General features: G+C 33.4%; 1 protein-coding gene across 1 annotated transcript in view; it reads left to right on the forward strand.

Annotated features, from left to right (window-relative positions):
- LOC149785202 (deubiquitinating protein VCPIP1-like) overlaps positions 1-21,315 on the forward strand; it is a 115,964-nt gene that overhangs the window by 68,712 nt on the left and 25,937 nt on the right. The window contains exons 12-16 of the mRNA XM_089979004.1: positions 3,856-3,996; positions 4,581-4,788; positions 8,922-9,059; positions 14,269-14,459; positions 17,764-18,345. Of these exons, the coding sequence (XP_089835130.1) occupies positions 3,856-3,996; positions 4,581-4,788; positions 8,922-9,059; positions 14,269-14,459; positions 17,764-18,345 (1,260 nt within the window). The remainder of the gene's footprint in view (positions 1-3,855; positions 3,997-4,580; positions 4,789-8,921; positions 9,060-14,268; positions 14,460-17,763; positions 18,346-21,315) is intronic.

The following is a 21,315-nucleotide window of genomic DNA, read 5'->3' on the forward strand; positions in this document are numbered from 1 at the left end:
CTTTCTCTCTCTGCATTTGCATTTGCCTCTCCTCTTTCTCCTTCTGAATTTGCATTTCCATCATTTCTTTCTATAGTGGAATCTTTCCTAATTCTAATTCCATCTGGGGTTTTTAACTGTAATTCCTTTAATTTCCTATCAAAACCAGAGGCGGACTTACTAATCAAATACAAATTCTAGAATCCAAAACTTACTTTTCCACCAAATACTGAATCAAAATATTATTTAACTCCTTTCTTGCTAAAGATGCTTTCAGTTTGGAAAGATCATGACTGGCAATCTCATGCAACTTTTCCTTTTTCAAAGACCCAAAACCTTCCTTGATTGGATATTAAAACAAAGTTCTCCACTTTAGATGATATTGTGAAAGCATGATGGTTTGACTAAGATTTATCAAATATGTGAAATTAAAATCTTTACCAGGGACAATGAAAATTAGAAAACAAAATCAATTTAAATTTTAAAGACAGTATTTTAATATCTCTGAAATGTTTTAATGAAATGCAGATCTGAATGAGACCCCAATTTCTGTTATGACTCCATGGTCTCAAACTAAGTAACAGAAAAAGGTAAGGACAAGAAATTTAGTAAAATTAATAAATTTATTTCCCTGAGTTACAAAAGGAAAAGTTAAGAATAACTTAAGTATTGTGAATTAAATCCCACATAATCCTAAATATTCTGTCACATGCCCAAAAGTGTAGAGTGTTCTGAATGAATTCCAATATCAAATTTGCTGATGTATTAATAGTCTTGAATGGGTTGATGTGCCAGCAGTCTTGATGTATCACAATGATATAATCCAGAAGGGCTTTGTATGAATTCGCAATAATCCCAAAAGTGTGTTTCAGTCAGAAAAGTAAATGAGCACTTTGTAATTCCGTTGAATAATTTTTAAAGAAGTGACTCCTCAGATAATATCTGAACACAGCAGTAAACGATTACAAAGGCTGAACTTAGAATGGGAATGAATAATTTAGTTTACCTCAAAATTACCAGGATGTGGTTCACAAGATTGTTTGATCACTCACAAACATTACGAAAATCAGGTACATTTTATCACTCACAAACATTACAAAAATCAGGTACATACAAAAACTTTATCCTCAATCATGGATATAGGTCAAGCACACAGTATGAATTAAATATACATAACACACCATCATTGACAAAGCAGATCTTCCAACCCTTACAATTTATGGAAATGGCACTTAAAATAGGAACTTGTGGAATAAAAGCACAAATTACAGAAATAGGATTGTGATAAAATCTGGCCTGTCCTTATTTGATTTGGATCTGAGTTTCACATTAGATTCAGTGGAATCATCAGGGAACCAGACCAACTTTACAGGAGTACCTTAGACACTTAAACTGCATGTACTTTGTGATGCAAAATGTCTACATGATGAAGCTGTTGTTTTATTGTTTTAAAAATAACATTCATTAAGCAATACATTTTCAGAATGAAAGAACAATAAACCTCTTAAAATGTTTTAATTGTCAGTACAGAAGAATAGTGCAGATTCTTGTGGTAAAAAAGCAATAAGGACAACAATGCATTGATTTGATTATGGCACATGGCAGGAAAGATGATTGCTGTTGCCATGGCCTATGTGAAACGTTTTTTTTTTTAGGATTACATCAAGTTGAGAAATAGCAAGAAGACATTGAACCTTTGTTCAATAGAATTTTGACTGCAAAACCGTGAAACTAGCACATGTAAACATCCTACCTTATAAACTGATAAGTGGTACTCCAGATGGTCAGACTAAGGCAGATCGCTTTTAATGACTAATCACTTATCTTTAAAGAAGTATATTAAACCTAAAGGAACGGAGGATTTTTCTATTGCTTATAAAATATCTCAGGAGCTAAGCAGTCACTTGAGATCTTACCAGGACTGTAGCAGTTGCATTGATTTAAAACTTGTAAGTTGAAAAAAAAAATCACTTTCCTGGCAGTAGATATAAAATTGATATCATTTAAACAATCAGAGAATTTAAAATGTGTATAAATAGTTCACATACATTGATCCCTCTCTTAAAAGGCCACCACTTTAAAAGATGTCATGATGATAGGATATGCCTCTCTTGACATGGACAAAATTATACAAATATACTGACAAAATTATACAAATATACTATTTTAATATAGGGCAAGAGGGCCTTAAAACAAGGGGTGGCCTCACCTAACTTGGGCTTCTCAAGAGGGAGACTACTATGAAAAATAAAAGTAACAGAAACTCAGTTTTAAAAGAATTGTGTACGCTGTACTATGGGTTAGATAATCATTCATTCTGTCATAACTTAAATTGTCATGACTGAATATTTGAATACATGCCTTAAAATTTCTTGTTTGGTTTGAAAGATGTTTTCAGTTTTAGGTTATTTATAACTTTTACCCTTAAGTAATAAATTTCACACATTTTGTTTCCTCAGTTTTAGGTTATTTATAACTTTTACCCTTAAGTAATAAATTTCACACATTTTGTTTCCTCAGAACCTAACATTATTCTCATGAACAAGCTAATGTGTCTTCAAATATAATTCTGTGTGGTCATTTTGAAATCTCTTTCCTTGGTAATGATTTTCATGTAGATAGTCAGCATTGCAAATTTGATGTAAATTGTTTAAATATTTCCCATTTATAAATGAACTCTCAATATGGTGAACTTTTAAAGCATTTGGACCACCTTGTCCATTTCTGGGAGTCAAAAATATGCCTTGGATATATGTTGACAATAATTTACAGACAAATAATGCATTTTGTTTAACAGAGATATTCTATGCACATGAAACTGAAATATTTATTACCTCAACTATTTCTACAATTGGATTGAGCAAAAGATTGACTGGGAATCTATGAATGAAAATGATTTCATGCATTTGTAACTTCTTGGTGCATCCCTGTATCATAAAAAGCCAAGGTGGTCCAAATGGCAGTTATCATTATGCATTTTATATATAATCTGTAGGATTGTGGATGCATTTGAGAAGAAATAAAATGGTAAAGAGGAATATATGAGATCCATCACCTTTTTTTTATAGCTATCAATGGTGGCTGCATGCTGGTTATGTTGAACATTAGTAATTCCAATTGATTTCTCACTTTGTACTCATCTAAAACAGTGGACCTTTTTGGGCCATGATCCCCATTTTAACACTTTGATTAGTTTTGCCACCCTAAATAGAAAATCCTGTCAGTCCTTCATAATGTCTTCACAACCCTGATTTGGATTGCAGCCTTGGGTTTGGGAACCACTGATCAAATATGTTGATTGAGAGTGTGCCATTCAGATTTAAATGCAGAAAAAAGATGTGATGATGTCAGGTGGCAAAAAGGTATTAAAGCATCATTAATAGGTTTGATGATTCCGAGTACCTTATATACCCACTTATAGGTTGATCCCAACTGAAAACGCATAGACTCAAATCTGCCATTGCATTATGCACTGGAAGATCTTGGTATTTGTTTGAAGTAATCAGTAGAACTAGCAGCATAGACCCTGTTGTAAAGACACATTATGTAATGGCAGTTTGGGGTCTGAGTTGTTTTCAGTTGGACTCAGCTTAGCAATTAAACAAGTTAGGTAGAAATATTAATTTCACTGAACATAGTCTCATAAGCTGTATTGAAAATTGTCAGTTTGATGCCTTTTAATTTTAATAACTAATAGAAAAGTGGATGAAAATGTCCATTTATGAAAGTTCCCATTTTTTCCTATTAAACTACATGTATTTATTTTTATTTAAATCAAATGTAAATATTTCTCTCTCACTGCCATCAAATCAGCTTGACACTTTGCTCAGATGTATTGGATAGATGCCAGATTAATGCGTTCTGTTCACATTTTAGAATCCAGTCAAGTCAGAAGCGAAGTTAATCCTATCAGACTCAGAAGCAGTCCAGCCCTGTCCTCTGTCTTCCTCATCATCCCAGACGGATTCACAGATCAAAGAGAAGAAAATCAGACTGGCAACTTCTGATGGTCGACAGGTACATGTGGACAAATGCAGTTACCGCAGTAACTCTGAAAGATTCTAAGATTACTGTGTACCGGTTCATGCTTTGATACAACATCGTTATCGGTTTCATCTGATCTGAGACAATTAAAATTCCAACACGTTAAAGGCCCATCTGATTGTAGTATCATTTATTTTCATATGCTCAATTTTCATTGTTTTGTATTAAAAAAAAGTAATTTTCTTGGGTATTTAAATCGGGGGTTTTGCCCATCAAAGTTTGTCATATTAGAAGGTATTTAATTTCATAGTTTAACCTCTAGAAATACCCAAAATAAAGAATACAAAAGAATAAAATTATGCAGTTGCAAACAGCAGTCACTTGTATGTTTAAAAGAATGCTACAACATGTATTAATAAAATTCAAAGAGCAGACAACTTCAGTGCTTGTATCAAATTAGGTCACATTCCACTTCATCTTACCTGCCATTACATGCCGTGTCACACAAAAAACATGATTTTGGTCTCCCAAAACCCCTGACACAGTCATGCTTTGAAAAACATGACCTTTTAGAAATTTGGCTGCAAAGTTTCTTTATTATTGTTATTTTTCAACAGATACAGCTATCACTAGTGAAGGATGTCACTTATAAAGAGTTGCAGAAGTTGATTTTCCAAGCTGTTGGTGTACCAGCTGATCAGCAGAAAATCCGAATAGGTTTTCCACCTCGAGTACTGGCACCCCCAGAAGTTGAATCCCAGATAATCCCTCTTCAGCATGGTGATAAAGTTTCACTGGAAATTCTTCATGATTCCAATATTGCAGGTAAAAAAGATTTTCATGTATCCTTAAAATACTCCTATCTGTACGTGTGTGATTGTATGGCTTGTAACACAGTTACTTGGAGACCACTTGCCTTAGATCAGTGTCATTTGGTTGCCTTGTTTCAGCACATATGTAGTTGATGTGAATAGGTTTTCACCCAATTAATTTTTGCATTTTGTAGCCATCTTCGTCACTCTTTAGGCTCTTTCTTGTCTATAGAGAAAGTCTTATTTGCAGACTTATACAAAAACTTCTCATCTTAGGAAAATGAAAGGACAAGGTATGATAAGGGCCAATTTTGATCCCCAAACTAGCGATAAATTAAATTGTATGAGTATTTGTTTTGGTTATTCCATATCCACTGTACATCAGCTGTAACATACGTACACATGATATAATGAAACTGTGAAATTGACAGTTTTGTTCACAAGTAGGTCTTCATTCAATCAAAAACTCAAATATTGCCGGATTTCCACTTCTTTGACATTCTCAAACTCTAACAGTGTATTAGAGAACACGTTCAGTTTTATTTTAGTTAAGATACTTTTTGTAACTAACACATGCACAAATTTTATACATGTTCTCAGACTTGGTTTCAGGACCCATTATAGTTGGAGCAGTGACTTCTTTACCTATCAGAGGTATTCATTTATTACTAGGCAGAGACCTAGCTAGAGATAAAGTCATGGTTAATCAACTTGTAACTGACAAGATTTGTTGGATCAAAAAGTTGATCCTGTTGAGATGGAAATACCTAATTTGTATCCTGGTTTGCAGTTACCAGAGCTATATGGTGAAAAGAACCCTTGAGAATGATGTTGATCAAGAAAGTATTCCTTTAGCTGATAACATTTATTTATTAGTCTTTTGATGAGGTCACTTTTGCTCCTATTATTGTTCAATCAATAGATATTAATCACAGATTAAACATAGATCAAGTGGGTATTTGTGTATATGGAGGTTGGAATATGTGATCAGAGTTTGTAGGCATAGTTGGATTCACTTCTGTCTGTTACATGGTTCAAGACCAATGGTTGTAACACAGTTAAAAACTTACCCAAACTGTTTGTTAACTTAGAATATATTTTTGATTGAGGCATCACTTAATGAAGCAAGAGATTAGGAAATAAAGAAACAATCACTGTTTATAATTATGCAGAAAGGTCTTTGACTGTATCATTTTATTAGTTGAGACTCTACTGATTTATCAGTCTGCCCAAGCTTGTCACCCATCAGAAATGAGAAAATATAATGATTGATACAGATGATCTCTTATTATCAGTACAGTTTCACTGCTGTTCATTAGCAAATGTACAGTAGCCTTTTCAGCAGATAATCCTTAAACATTATCAGTAATGAGTACTCCTCATTAAATCAATCACTGTAACAAAGCACCACATGCATTTTATAAAGAGTTATTTGATGTTTTCTTATTCAGTAAAAATTATATATCAGTGCATGCTGAAAGAAGACCACAGACCACACTGGTCAGTTAGTCTTGTTTCATAATAAATTTTTAAAAAAACATAAACATAAAACCTTGTGATTTTCTATCATAAATGTGAAAGTCATTGACTCAGTTAATTTGATTCTTGTATAATATCTTTTTAAGTGTTTGTACTGTTGAACAATTAATAATCTAGAAGTGCTTTCAAACCGGTTCATCTCATTTTTCTGTATTATGCACAAGATGCAGTAGGGAAACAAATAGAAAAAAAAAGTTAAAATTAATTTAATCCAATGCTCAAGTTTACTTGGTGATATAAATATACAGGTATATAATTGATGTACAGTATTTACATACAACAAATGAGTATATGTTTATACTAGTTCAGGTAAATTTTGAGATTTTTTGTATAGATAAGCTACATCTAATTTCTGCTAGTAAATTGTAAAAGGCAGGACTTATTTTAATACAAGGTTACAAAATTCTGAACAAAGGGACCCGAATGATCAAGTGTGTAGGTCTCGTTGTTAATAACAAAAGGTTAGAATAATCTTTGTATGTGGTTCGGGAGAAGACCATTGTCCATTTTAAACAATTAGTCAGACTTGTGCAAGGAATGGGGAAGATTAATAGACAGATAAATACAAAAATTTGATTCTAGCTATATTGATTAGTTCACAAGTTTTTCTTTCAGTCACTGATTTTTCTTTTACAGTAGTTAAATAATGGAACAGCCTGTGGTTATACATTATGATTTACTTATCCCCAAGCACATTGTTTATTGTCAACATAATTGCAAAGAAAACAAACCTGCAGAAGAGCTGTTGTGTTTTCAGTTTGCACAGGAAGTTAACACATCAGTAACAAAGAAAACAAACCTGCAGTAGAGCTATTGTGCTTTCAGGTTTTCAGTTTGCACAGGAAGTTAACACATCAGTAACAAAGAAAACAAACCTGCAGTAGAGCTATTGTGCTTTCAGGTTTTCAGTTTGCACAGGAAGTTAACACATCAGTAACAAAGAAAACAAACCTGCAGTAGAGCTGTTGTGCTTTCAAGTTTTCAGTTTGCACAAGACGTTAACACATCAGTAACAGAGAAAACAAGCCATGTTGATGGCTTCTGTTGCATTGGGTTATTAGTTTGATTGGATGTCAGAAGACAGCGTACCTTATGTAAATGAGAATAATGAGAACTCTTGCAGGGGATAATGTCTGTACTTGTGAGATTTTGTTTCACTTATCCGGTACAAATGTGATTTTAGTATGAATTTGTTTGATGTCTATCGTTCTTTTCACTGCAAAGAATACAGTATCACTGAATTTCATATAATCATTTTTAAAAAAACAACAGAAATAAGAACATTAATTCATCTGTAGTTTATGATTGTATTGAAAAAATAATTTGATTCATTGCACGAAGTGTAGCATTAATACAGTTTGTGAGGCACCATCCTTGTGTTAGTATTAACTAAAATTTTATTTGGCATTATGTTCATTTGAACAAGGAAATGTTTATGTTATTGAGACCATATATGTTCTGTGGTGGTCATTTGATGTGAGTGCATGAGAATGCAGTGTGAAGAGCTATTCTCCATGAGACACGGCTGCAACTCTGTCATGATATACAGAGAGATAGTGGTTGTTTTTATGATTAGTCCTCTCCACTTTCTCCACCCCCCACTGCAAAGGGTGGGGTTTTGAAAAATGGCATAAACTGAGCAAACAAGAATATAGTTGCCCAATAACCTCTCTGTCTCTCTCTCTCTTTTGAAAAGCTACAAATAAAAACTGATTTGAATTAATTTGATCCTACACACTGACAACATTGTTTTATCCATCTTTCTTTGTCTCTGTCACACACACATATTCACTAAAAGCAAAACATCTCTATGTGTTTTATTTTTTTTGTTGTAATTTGATAATGAGATAACTGTTGCTTTAAGAGCACAAGTTTCACATAACTTTCTGACAACAGGGGTTCATATTTTTGATCACAATTTTCCTATACATGTACAGACCATGTTATTCACATTGCCAACATAACACCATAACAGCTACAAATAAATATGCTGTGAATACTCATTATTGTTTTGTCCATCTCTTACTTCTAGAGTTCTCACTCACATTCGCTAATTTATTGTAATTGGAGCAAAAATGAGACTAAAGATGCATGCTTACTTTGTATGTTAGTGCTGAAGGGTCATCCAGTATCATGTGTCATATAGACCATGTTGGATCCGACTTTCATTCATGGTCACTTATCCAAAATAATGATTTTAAAAAATTTACGTATACTTTTTTGTATGTGGAAACAATTTTTTTTTTTTTTACAAAAATAGTGCATGCAAAACAGTAATAGTTTTCCAAGCTCATGAAATTATAGGATGGATTTTAAAACTGTTAACAGTACTGTAAACATTCTCAGAAATATATCGGGCCTTGTGACATGTGTTCCTCTTCCCAGTGCCTACAGTTTATGGTCAGGACATTCCAGTTCAAAATATTTGTCCACAAGTTTTCAATATATGTCAAGGACCTTTGCCCAGGATGTCCATTTTCAAATTGCATTAGAGAGTTTTGATTACCCTTTGCTTGGAGACTAACTCTATTTAAGTACAGGTATTTGTAGCTTGTTTTAGACATAGTTTTCACAAATGTGAAAATTCCTCATTTCATGTCTTTTCAGTTGATGTTCCAGCAGAAAATGTCCATGAGCTATCTCGCCCTTCTACCAAGGCCCCTAAGTCTTCCTGGAGTTGTTTCGAGGAGGATGAACATAGTCAAACCGCAGAGAACCTGCTTCAGACACTGAAGGATGCACAAAGTAATGATCTTCCTAGAATCTTCCAAACACGTGCACACTCTCTCTCTCTCTCTCCCTAACATTACTGCATGCAGTCTGCATGTAAAGAGAAAGACATTTCATGTAAAGAGAAAGACATTTCATGTAACAAGCTAGTGTAACTTTGTGCAGTTGGCATGAGAGAGAAAAATACTGCATATAATAAGCTAGTGCAGCTGTGTTCACTCAGGATGTAAGGAGAAATAAAATCATTCAATAAGTTTGACTGCAGTTGGCATGTAAAGAGAAAGGTACTACTAATAATAAGCTAGTGCAGCTGTGTGCAGTTTGCACATAAAGAGAAAAAAAGATACTGCAGTAACAGTCCACTGTACATTTGTACAATTGGCATGTAAAGAGAAAGATATTGCATTAACAGTCCAGTGTAGGTTTGTGCAGTTTGCATGTAAAATGCTAGTGTAACTGTATGCAATCAACTTGAAGAGAGAGATATTGCATGTAACAAATAAAGAAAGATATTGCATATAATTGTAATAAGTTTGTGTCACTGTGTACAGTCATAGAGGAAAACATATTGCATATAATAAGTTAGGGTATCTGTACAGTCAGCATATCAAAAGAAAAATATTGAATGTTAAAAGATCGCGTAACTGTATGTAGTTAGCAAGTGAAGAGAAATATATCCCATGAAACAAGATAATGTAATTACATAAAAAGAGAAATATTGCCTGTAATAAACAAGAGTAGCTGTGTTCCATCAGATTGTAAAGAGAAAGATACTGTATGTAAGAATCTAATGTTACTGTTTTCCATCAGATGTGAAGAGAAAGATACTGTATGTAAGATTCTAGTGTTATTGTGTTCCATCAGATGTGAAGAGAAAGATATTGCATATAACAAACTAGTTTACCTATGTGTAGTTTGCATGTGAAGGGAAGGATGTCGCAGATAACAGGCTAGTGTATCTGTACAGATTTGAGATGAAAAGTTAAACATGTTGCATATCACAAGCTAGTGCACCTGTGCATGATTAGCATGTAAAGAGAAAAATATAATGCATGAAACAAGGTGATTGGCATGTAAAGAGAAAGATATTGCAATGTAAGAAGCTAGTGTATCTGTCCGTAATCAGCATGCAAAGAGAGAGAGAACTTTCATGTAACAAGCTAGTGTATCTGTGCAGAATCGGCTTGTGAAGAGAGAGATATTGCATGTAACAAGCTAATGTATCTGTGTGCAATCAGCATGTAAAGAGATATTGCATATAACAAGTTAGTGTATCTGTGCATAGTCAGCATGTAAAAAGAGAGATATTGCATGTAACAAAATTGTGTATCTGTGTGCAGTCAGCATTTAAAGAGAGAGATATTGCATATAACAAGCTAGTGTATCTGTGCGCAGTCAGCATGTAAAGAGAGAGATATTGCATATAACAATAGTGTATATGTGTGTAATCAACATGTAAATAGAGATATTGCATATAACAAGCTAGTGTATCTGTGTGTAATAGCATGCAAAGAGATATTGTATGTAAGAAGCTAGTGTTACTATGTGCAATCCAAATGCAAGGGGAAAGATAGTGCAGGTTAAAAGGAACTGTGCATTTGTAATTTAAAAAGAAAGACACTGCATCACAGCTGTAGCTGTTTTTAAAGATTAATATGTAAACTTTTAACAATGCCTAAACCGGTTATTTCGTCAGATTTCTCCATTTATGTTAGAAAAAGTTAACCACCTTTGTAGAAACAATATTCAGTCATTGAAATTTTTTATAAATCAGCAAAATCAGCATTTAAAATCAGACAGTCTTCTAATGGAGACTAATTTTTTCTCACCTGTGATGAGTTGAGCAAAAAAGAGACATAGCTGTCAAAATATTTCTTCTTCCATCGATCTGGCATTAACCTTTTGATCAAAGTTTCATGAAAGGGCAATATTTACAGTACAATCCCCAAATTTTGCCCATAAATGCATTAGGTCAGGGGTCACGCTATCAGGCAAAGTTGGCAACTAAGTCACCTAAAAAGTGTAAACTTTGCTTTCTTCTGTTAGCAGATATGATATTTCTCTGTTTTAAAGTGGAATTCACCTTTCTCCTGACTTAAATCAGATTTTTCTTGATATAGTCTGTCTTTTTATATCATCTCCGATCAGGTTTATTTAAAACGGTCTGTCTGCTCCGATTCTGCAATGATCCTTATAAATTATTCATTCAATATATTAGTTAGCACATGACTCTTTTAAAGACTATTTTGATTGGTCAAAGGTTTAAATTCATCCAATGAATCTTTGTGTAATTTAAACTGATGGCAAAGGAGAGAAGAAGCATGCTTGCACAACATGGCATGCCGAGTTGTTGAGAGAGACCATGGCACAAAATTTTAGGTAAGGGTTTAAAAACGTATGGAAATGGGAATGGCTGGAGTGAAAAGTAGACTGAAATTTCGTTGTTGAGTTTATAAGAAAGCAGAATGCTAGAGGACTTGCATTTTGTGATCTCTGCAGTAAAAATCTGAATTACAGTAATTGCATTTGGAACATCACCTAAAAAGAAGCTTCATATGGAAAATTGTAGCTCAGAAGGCATCTGGAAAAGGTGCAGTTAATTACTGTAAGAAGAACAATTTCTTGCATGAGAGAACAGATGTAGCCCTCTGTTAGAATATATGCACTGCATTTTGCCAATACAAGCACCAGCATGAAAGAGAAAAGGCTCTCATTGAGAAGGAAAAGAAATGCTTGCACATTGAGCCAAAATATCTAGTGGTGACAAAAAAGAAGGCTAAAGAAATCTTTGCCAAAGTAGCAAATAAGAGCTTGACCAGATATCAATTGGTTGTGTCCAGTGGAGAAAAAGAAAAATGCATTTATGGGATTATTTGTATATAGTTGATGTACTTGGGTGTTTATTTTACAGATTTGTTATGAAAAGAGAGAAGTATGCTTATTTTTGCTGCAAAAATTGAAAAATTATTGTGACTTAATTACGATGTGAACACTGACATGCACATGAAATAACTTCAGCATCAATAGTATTGGAGAACAAATTCATGTGACAATAAATATTGTGAAATTATTGAAGTCAAGCTGAATATTTTTTGTAAGTTTATTAGCTTTTAAAATGATTATTTGGTTTATTTTATCATCATAAGTTGCACCATGAGCAGTTTTTTATGAGTGTAAAATGCGTTTTTGGCCGTGGGCTTTTGGCCCCCTGGACCCCCTGATCAGGGCCACTGCCACTCAAGACCCCATTGAGGGAGGACCCCCAAACTCCACTTAAAAATTTGTCAGCTTTTTTAATGCAAGACCAAAATCATGTCTGTTAGGAAAGCAAAAATGACTTTGCCCTGTGATTTTTTTTAAGAGGAACATTGAATGACCACCTCTTTTGAGATGCTCCCCCCGCCTTGGCCAGGTTAGTTCCAGTGTTATGCTGTATATAGCTCAAGGTGAAATGTACACTTTAGGCCATCAAATAGTTGGTGTTGATATCAGTTACGCTGTCAAACAAACTCTTGCACATTCACAGGCATGTATTTGGATAGCTAATTGACCATTAACCATTTCCTGAATAAGTTAGCAGCTGTTACTGCCTGATTTCTGCATCTTTACCCTTTGATGATAAAAACATACAAACTTGTGTTTCGAAACTTAAATTTATTTAAATAGCAGTTTGAGTTCTATTAGATTGTGTCTTTTTGTAAACCATTGGCCAGGTATATTCAGGAAAATAAACAGTTTGTAAAAAAAGCAGGGACTAAATATTACATTATTAAAGATTTAGCTTTAAAATACAATTATATAGATCATTAAATATATGGGACAATGCTATGTTATGGAATTAACAAGATGCTGTAAGGTCAAGGTTGTATTTTGAGTTTACTAATTTTTGTAAAAATACGAAGAAAAAAACAAAACAGCAAAGCAAATACTATTTAACCAATGCCTAATGTTACACCAAGTATGTAGACAAATAATACAAACTTACATTTGCAATCCTATCATTGGACTATTGTAATGAAGATATAAAGTGGGTAGTTAGAACAGTTATGGTAAAGTTTTATTGGCAAACAAGAAATTAAGACTAACAGTATGATCTGAAAGACGTGTGCATTTCTGTCATGTACATGGTGTACTGGTTGTTTCAAACAAGTTCAGAAATATTTTCAAATGCCATTTTATAATGAACTTTCAGAAAGTAAAAAGAATTTTTTTTTTGATCAAGGGTAGTTGATTAATCATTTGTACTAACTTGCAGTTACAATGCTGTAATCTAGTTACTCAGTTAATTTCATTACAGTGTAATGCTTCTGTTGTTCTCTTTTTAAGTCATATTGCCAAAATACATTGAATGTGATTATGATAGTTTTTAAACATGCACCAAATGTGTTTATAATAGAGATAGAACTCAGAAAATTTTCTACTTGAAAATAAAGTTTTGTCTAAAGCCAATGTCAAATGCAAATATGCATAGTGGGAAATAGATGGCATAATTCATATACATATATATTGCATATTTCCCTGTTCTGTCCAAAAGGAGAGGTCACTTCTTCCTAAAAATTCAAGTCTAGCTTGACCCCTGATTAGGTGGAAGGAAAATTGCTAGAAAAATGGACATTTCTGAGATTGAGGTATGAGAGGTCATGCTTATATAAAGCAATTATTTAAACTTGATGTGGATGGTCATTGATTAGAGAATCTGAGTCTGACAGTTTTATCAAATATTGTCATGGACAAATTATTACCATAATAAGAAACTGAGCATGGAATGTAAGATAACATATAGTGATGTGGAAAGTCATTGGTCAAGGTCAAAGTTGCAGTTTAAGCTTTTGTTTTAAAACAAAAACTTACATGTCTATGGATAAAAGTTAGACTTTATATCAGGGTGATCACTGTATAAGGGTGAAAGGTAAATATCAGGGTGATTTGTTTTGGGCTTTCCTTTAGGGTAAAATGCTGAGATCTTAATGGGGTTGCTGTTTCCATAATTGGATAGTTATCAGATTTAGTACATAAGATTGAGGGTGATGAAATGACCCTAGTGATTGTCCCTTGGGTGATGAAAGAGCAGAGAACAAGCTCATGGAGGTTCTAACTAAGACCATAGCGATAGTCACAGGTGAGTCAACACATTTATATATATTTCTCCTTTTCATATATGTGGTCTTGTTTAAGATATTTTACAGTATGTTCAAACTCAGTTATAAAACTTGTACATTTTCAGAGGGTGACAGTATTGACACTTCAATAGCCTCAATGGCTGTAATGGCAGCATTGTCAGGGAAGGATCTGTGGACCTATGTTCAGTCCATGCCCCACCTGTTTTCTGTTGGAGGTCTGTTTTATAACCAGATGAAACGGGATATGGGACTTGTGCCCAACAAACACTGCCAGCTGCCAACACTGCCAGGCAAGGTAACATCATTTAACAGATAGATTTCGAATTTGATGTATGATCAGAATATGTTTTTATATGTGCACAAAGGTGTGAAAATTTAGATCCAAGGGCTATACCAGGAAGTATGATAGTACAGGGTGACATAATACAGGTATAATGTAGTTACCTAAGTGAATTTTTATATACACACACAGATAAATATATATATATATATACATATATATATATATATATATATATATATATATATATATATATATATATATATATATATATATAAAAAAACAGACTACAAACAGTGCAAAACAGTAGCTAGCTAGCCTAAGCACTTTTGATTCTTAATGAGTCTTTTTCAAAGGCAAATAAAAAACAGAGACAAGACAAACAAATAAAACAGACAAACCGTTGTCTTTGTAAGACTTTACATGACTATGACTTGTTGTGGATGCTGAAAGATATTTTATATTGACCTAGAAATCGATGAGCCATAGCGTCATCTGTTATTTTAGGTAAATTTATGTAATCGCAAATTATATCCCAGATATTTCATTGTTATAGTTGTAATTATAGGTTATTGGGTGACTAATAAGCAAATTTAGAGAATTATTGAAAAGAGAACATGCCGGCTGCAAAAAGGTAATTTTATTTGTAAATGGCTGTCTTTTTCTAGTCGTCTTGGTTTAAACTGCTTTGTTTCAATGTTCTAAGGTGGCATATCCAGTAAGATTCCTTTTCTTTCCTGGTTTCAACTCCATTTGGGGTTGTAACCAGTTGCTATAAGTGTTATATCACTGAAAGTGTGGCCATGGGAACAGAAATGTTCTGCGACTGGGCTTCTGTACAGCTTCTTTGTCATCCAATCAGATATATGAAGGTTGATCCTTTTGTGTAGTTTTTCAGTTGTTCCAATATACTGGATGCTACAGATCTTACATGTGATGAGATAAATTACATTCTTTGTTTTGCACGTTTTGTTTGATCCATGTATGTTCAGTTTTTCTCAAGTCACTGTGCTAGAAAATGTCCTGGTTTCTATGATATGTTGGCAGGTTTTGCACCTTTTATCGCCACAGGGGCCAGATTGACTTATGTGGTCTTGGTTAGTGATTGGCATTAGCTTTGCCCTGACCAGGATGTCCTTGAGGTTTTTTGGTCTCCAGTACGCTACTACAGGTTTGTTCGGGAGTAATAACTTTAGTGTATCACACGATTCCATGATGGGCCAGGGATAGGTGAATTGCACATTCAGTTATAAAACAGACCTTTCATCCTTTTCAAATGTATTTAACATTTCTAACTTTGCTGAGGTTACAAATACACTTACACTGTATCCAATAACTGACAATGGGGGTGGAGTTTAGTTGTATTCTAAGTTCCAAAACCTGGAAGTTAGAGTTTGGATTTTAGGCACCACCTCCTTAGTTATTCCAGAATTTATTTACCAAATTGCAACCACAATAGGGCAGCAAGAAATTGATATATAAAAGAGAAGTATGAAGAATGCAAGATAGTTGTACATAAAGGTTAAAGTGGTATAAGCAATGTAATTAGTGTGTTGCCTGGGCAAATGAAAGATAAACTTCCCCAAAGAAAATATATGTTATCTTTGCAAATCAGCAAATATTAAAATTTTACTCAATATTCAGACTTTGCAACTTGATTATATTTTAAATGAAATAATTTCTCTTTTTCTTTGGAGTGCTTATAACAAACAACCAGAAAATGGAATTCATTTTCTGCTAAATTTGCAATGCATTGCTTACAAGGTCTATTTGTAAGAGATAGATAGAGGATATTCTATGTTTTTTTTCAACAGATATAAGGAAATATTTTACTTGTGAAGTGCAAGCATTGAGAGGGACAGTAAAAAATGTTTCCACTTAATGAGTAAACTATTTCCTCTTGTTCACATTAAAAAATATAGATTTTCTTTTTATTATATATTTTGAAGGCAGAAAACATTGCATGGATTTTTTTGTCCATTCTGTGTCGTTGTGTTGTCAGCTGCATTACTTCATCTCTATATAGGAGTTCCAACATTTCTTAATACTTTCAGACAATAACTTTTTTCCTTTCTATATTCATTCACACATTTTTTTCTTCCATTGCATTAATGAATCATAATACCTTAAGAATATAACCACAACCTTGCACGCCCAGCCCTCACATGCTAAATTTCAACTATAAAAAAGATGAAATTATTCAGCTGCCATAGGTGGGAGTTGGACAAGAGTGATCTTCCTTGGATAGGGGAACTGGCACCAGATCTCATCCATACTTAAGTTACTGCTTCTGATTTTACAAATAAGCATGCTCTTCTGGAGACATAGCAAAAATCAAATGGCATTTCCCACACTACTGAATGAGTTGAATTAGTTTCTCTCACAAATGAAAAAACACTCAATCTATGTTTCTTACTATTTCTTACTTGTTTCTGTCTAAGACTAAGATCTTTTTACCTTTTTGAACAACAACTTCATCTTATGGCATACATGTTGGACATTTTCTTGCTTGCCAACATTAGTAGTAATGTCTTGTAATCGGAGGAACATATACCATGAAATTACTTGCAGACAGTTTCACACAAAAACCACAAACTTTAAAAGCTTTTTTTTTCAAATATAAAACTGGAATGAATAATAATAATATTAATAGGAAGAAGAAGAAGAAGAAAAATATTCAATAGATAAAAATCACTGCCAGGCCTCTGCTAAGCTGGCAGTAGTATTGAAGGTCCTTTATATGTTGTGATACCCCAAAAAAGATAATGAATTCCTAATGAATATAAACTCAAACAAATTGATAAAGTGTATCATGTTGAGTGCATCTATAGCCCATAAAATGCACAGTAAAGAAATGTTGAGTAAACAACTGAATTGTGGTCCAACAGTAACAGTTCTCTCAGAACCAGTGTTACATTTTTCCAAGTCTGGAAATTTGACTTGGTTTATCCATTCAGGTCCAAATGTTTGAAATTTGAGTTTTTACAAGGACAAAACTCCTTTTGAGTTTCTTGGAATTTTATATTTGTTCATATTTTGCAGTAGTGATCCCATAGAAATAATATCAATATTTTCAAATCAATTCAATGTTGGTACACATATCACTTCAAATTGCATATTAATTATATTTAATGTATGTTTTTAGACAAATAGGAACTACTTTTGGATAAGTGAAGTTTACCAACAACTTTCCCTAATGGGCAAATAATTTTGATGTCAGACTTTGACTTGTCATTCTCACAAGTATGAAGTGTTATTGATGTTGCTTGTCAGCAAATTATTAAGAATACTGTTCAGCTATTACATTTTTCTGCTTCAGATATTTCGATACAATGCTAATGAAGGAAGACTTGAGTTGTGTCTAGAACCGTATGGTCATTTTCCTGTGGAGCCTGATATAGAAAATAAAGTTCTGAGAAATAGTGCCACAAGTGCAGATACAGTGGAAGAGGAATGTAAACCTCATTTTGGAATGAGTGGAGTCATAGGTCATCATGGACCTTCCAAGTTTGCCTTCACAGGTCAAGGTCATTCTCTGAAGTCATTTTCTGAGGAACGAATGCCAGTAGATATTCTAGAGAAAACCCACACACCTCATGTAAGACATTTTAACAATATGAGTGACCCAAATAAACATCAGGAAAGTATTGATGAAGGAGAGGAAGACAAACTTATGGAAGTGGATAAAGAGACACGAAGGACGGCTTGCAGTACCTATGTTGATGACCATGATCTCGATAAAAGTGCACCAAAGATCGGTGAGGTTGTATATCAGCGATTAGGGCCTGCATACAGTGTAATAGACCAACAATCAAGCAATGAGATTAATCACAATGTGGAAGTTTTTCGAGCACTGGCAGAGTCAATTGAGAAAACTCTAAAAGATACAATGGAAGATGAGGTTTGTAATTAATGATACCCTTAAAAGTGCAGAATTAAGCTAACTTTAAACATAAACAAACCTTGAAAATAAGGCATCCCATCAGTGTGACCTTTTGCTTTCTAATGTTACATGTTTAGGCTCGAATAAACAGTAACACAAGAAAGAGTGAAAGCAACAAGCTTTGAGAAATTTAACAAACTATTTATTTCCCTGGAAAATTACTGTAAAAATGAAGAAAAAAATAAGATTTACAGTTTTAAGAATCAAATACCAAAATAATCCAAGAATAATTCACAAATAAAATTTTAGAAGTCCTAATATTGAAATGTTCTAATGATTTAAAGTTCAAGTCCCGATGAAGAATCCAAGATGGAAGGCGATGACGTTTACTGTATCTAGTTCAATGTTGTTGTCTACAGTTCCTTGTAGACAAAACACTAAATAATCCCCCAGTTTTGAAAATCCAACTAAAATTTTTAGGAAATGTCTTTGTTCAAGAATTCTGTATGAGCACTCATAAATATTTCCAGAGAAGTGAATTAATCTTTTAGAATCCAAATAATCTGAAGAAAAATTAACATATAACTCGAAAACTGGCTGCAACAGAAGGAAATGACTTGACATCAAGCATTTTTAAGCCCAGACTCTGAAATCTCTCTCTCTAAGCATCACTATTAAAACTAAATAATTACATATAAAATATCATACAGCCCCTGTATGTCCTTGATAAGAACCAATCATTTTACTCCAAGAATAAAAGTTGTTTACTTCACTCAAAACTATTTACAAGTCGAGGGTCACGTATCCAACACAGCCTCAATCTCAATCTTATTATTCCCACAATAAAAATAAATTAAAATAACTTGTTCACTTGGCTGTTACTAATTTTGAATTAAAGTCGGGAACCAGGTCAGCCATATGTTTACGAAAATGAACAGTCAAGGTCAAACTATTTTCTGGAAACAGTATGAGTTCCTAGTAAATGAAACTGCATTATTTTGACATATAATGAAATTAATAAATAAAAAGATTTTAAAACTTACAAACAATTAAATCAGATATAAATTAAATCAAATATACATAACACTAATTTAAGCCTATCTTGATAAAAAGGTATCCAATCTTTATGACTTTTTGCTTTCTAATATAAACCAGTCTTGAAAATATACCATCAGGTCTGTACGACCTTATGGTTTCTAATGTTAGCAAGTCTTGTAAATAAGGCTTGCAATCTGTATGACCTTTTGCTTTCTAATATAAGAAAGTCTTTTTTTTTAAAATCATCAAATCTATATGATCTTTTGCTTTTTTTAATATTAGCCTGTCTTAAAAATGCACTTTTAAATTTGTGTGACCTTTTACTGTCAAAATGTATGCTTGTCTTGAAAATAAGCCATCCAATCTGTATGATGTTTTGCTTTCTAATATAAGCTATCTTCAATATACATCATTAAATTTCCATGACCTTTTGCATTATAATGTTAAGCCAGTCCTGAAAATCAGCCCTCTAGTCTATATGACCCTTTTCTTTCTAATGTTAAGCCAGTCCTGAAAATTAGCCCTCTAGTCTGTATGACCTTTTGCTTTCTAACATTAACCAGACTTGGAAATAAGTCATTCAGTTTGTTTGACCTTTTCCTTCTTAATGTCAGCCAGTCTTGAAAAGAAGTTGCCTAAATTAATGTGTATCTTGTATGCAAGCAAATTTAAATGTGGAGAGAAACCTTTTTATACTGGTCTGTCAATTTATGCATTTTGCCAAGAGAAATAATTATTATGGTAGTTTGATTTTTTCACTCTATTCAACAGACATCATCAACATTATGACCAACATTTTCATCTGCCATGTTGTCAATTGCTTCGTCTGTAATTAAGAAAGACAACCAGTCATGCGGGAAAATTAGGTTTGATTGTACAATGTACCTAATTGTTTTGTTTTTTTTTTAATTTTTAAAGGTACTTTTTACCTTGGATTAGGGCAGAGGATTATGTTACTACATGTACTTATATTTTCTGTGCAAACATAAAAAAACCCAGCAAAACATGTATGTAAGCAGTTGAAATTACAGTAAGAAAACTGCAACTTCATTGTGTGATGCATTTTGGCTGGCAGTATGTTTTGAGTAGGGGTGAAATGACACACCTGTGCCACGTATTGATATGATTCATGATACACAGCCTGCAATACACTACATATTGATACACTTGATGGTCTTTCCATCTTTGAAAGGTAGCTGGTACCCCTTTATCTATGTTGACATACTGGTTGTATTTGCAGATAGAGATATATTTATCATATATTTATATGCAATTCTCATTGATGACAAGAAAACAAAAATACTTTCAAACAGATTTCTTGTTGGTTGTCAGTGAGTTTTATTCAGCGTTTAGGCTATTGGGTTGTGGCTCCATTTAACTCACTTTAGCCACCAGGCCCTTTGTTTTGCACTGCATGAATGCTTTGAAAGCATCTTATTAACAATTCCATGTCTCACTTAAACTTGGAAGACATTACAATGTTATCTTCAAAACAGAAGAAATAAAGCAATTTCCTCATGCAAAGAAAATCTCATCTAGAACAAATCTGGGAATGGGAATGAGGATGAATACCAACAAAATCTATCACATTGCACTTCCTGATTATGCAAATGACTGATGTGGCCACAGATACTTGTATTTATTAGTGAAGAAGGAAAACTATTCACAACACCCAGTCCTATTCTATTTTTTTTATTATTTAAATTTTACACAAGGATATAAACTTCAGCTGTTTGAAATCTGCCCCCTTGCTGATTTTGTGGTAATTTTATTTATTCCATCAGCACCTTCATTCACTAGTTAAATATCTCGGCATAAAAAGAGAAATTCCAAATTTGTTCCCCATATACAGTTAAGGAGAGATGCTGCCAGGATTTTAGTTTACGGGTGACCACCATTTGTCACCAAAAGAAGGGGAGAGTAGAAAAGTAGGAGCGGGAGGAGGAAACG

The sequence above is a fragment of the Sinohyriopsis cumingii genome, chromosome 13 (assembly GCF_028554795.1).
Source record: "Sinohyriopsis cumingii isolate HCF-2022 chromosome 13, ASM2855479v2, whole genome shotgun sequence".
Taxonomy (NCBI): Eukaryota; Metazoa; Mollusca; class Bivalvia; order Unionida; family Unionidae; genus Sinohyriopsis; species Sinohyriopsis cumingii.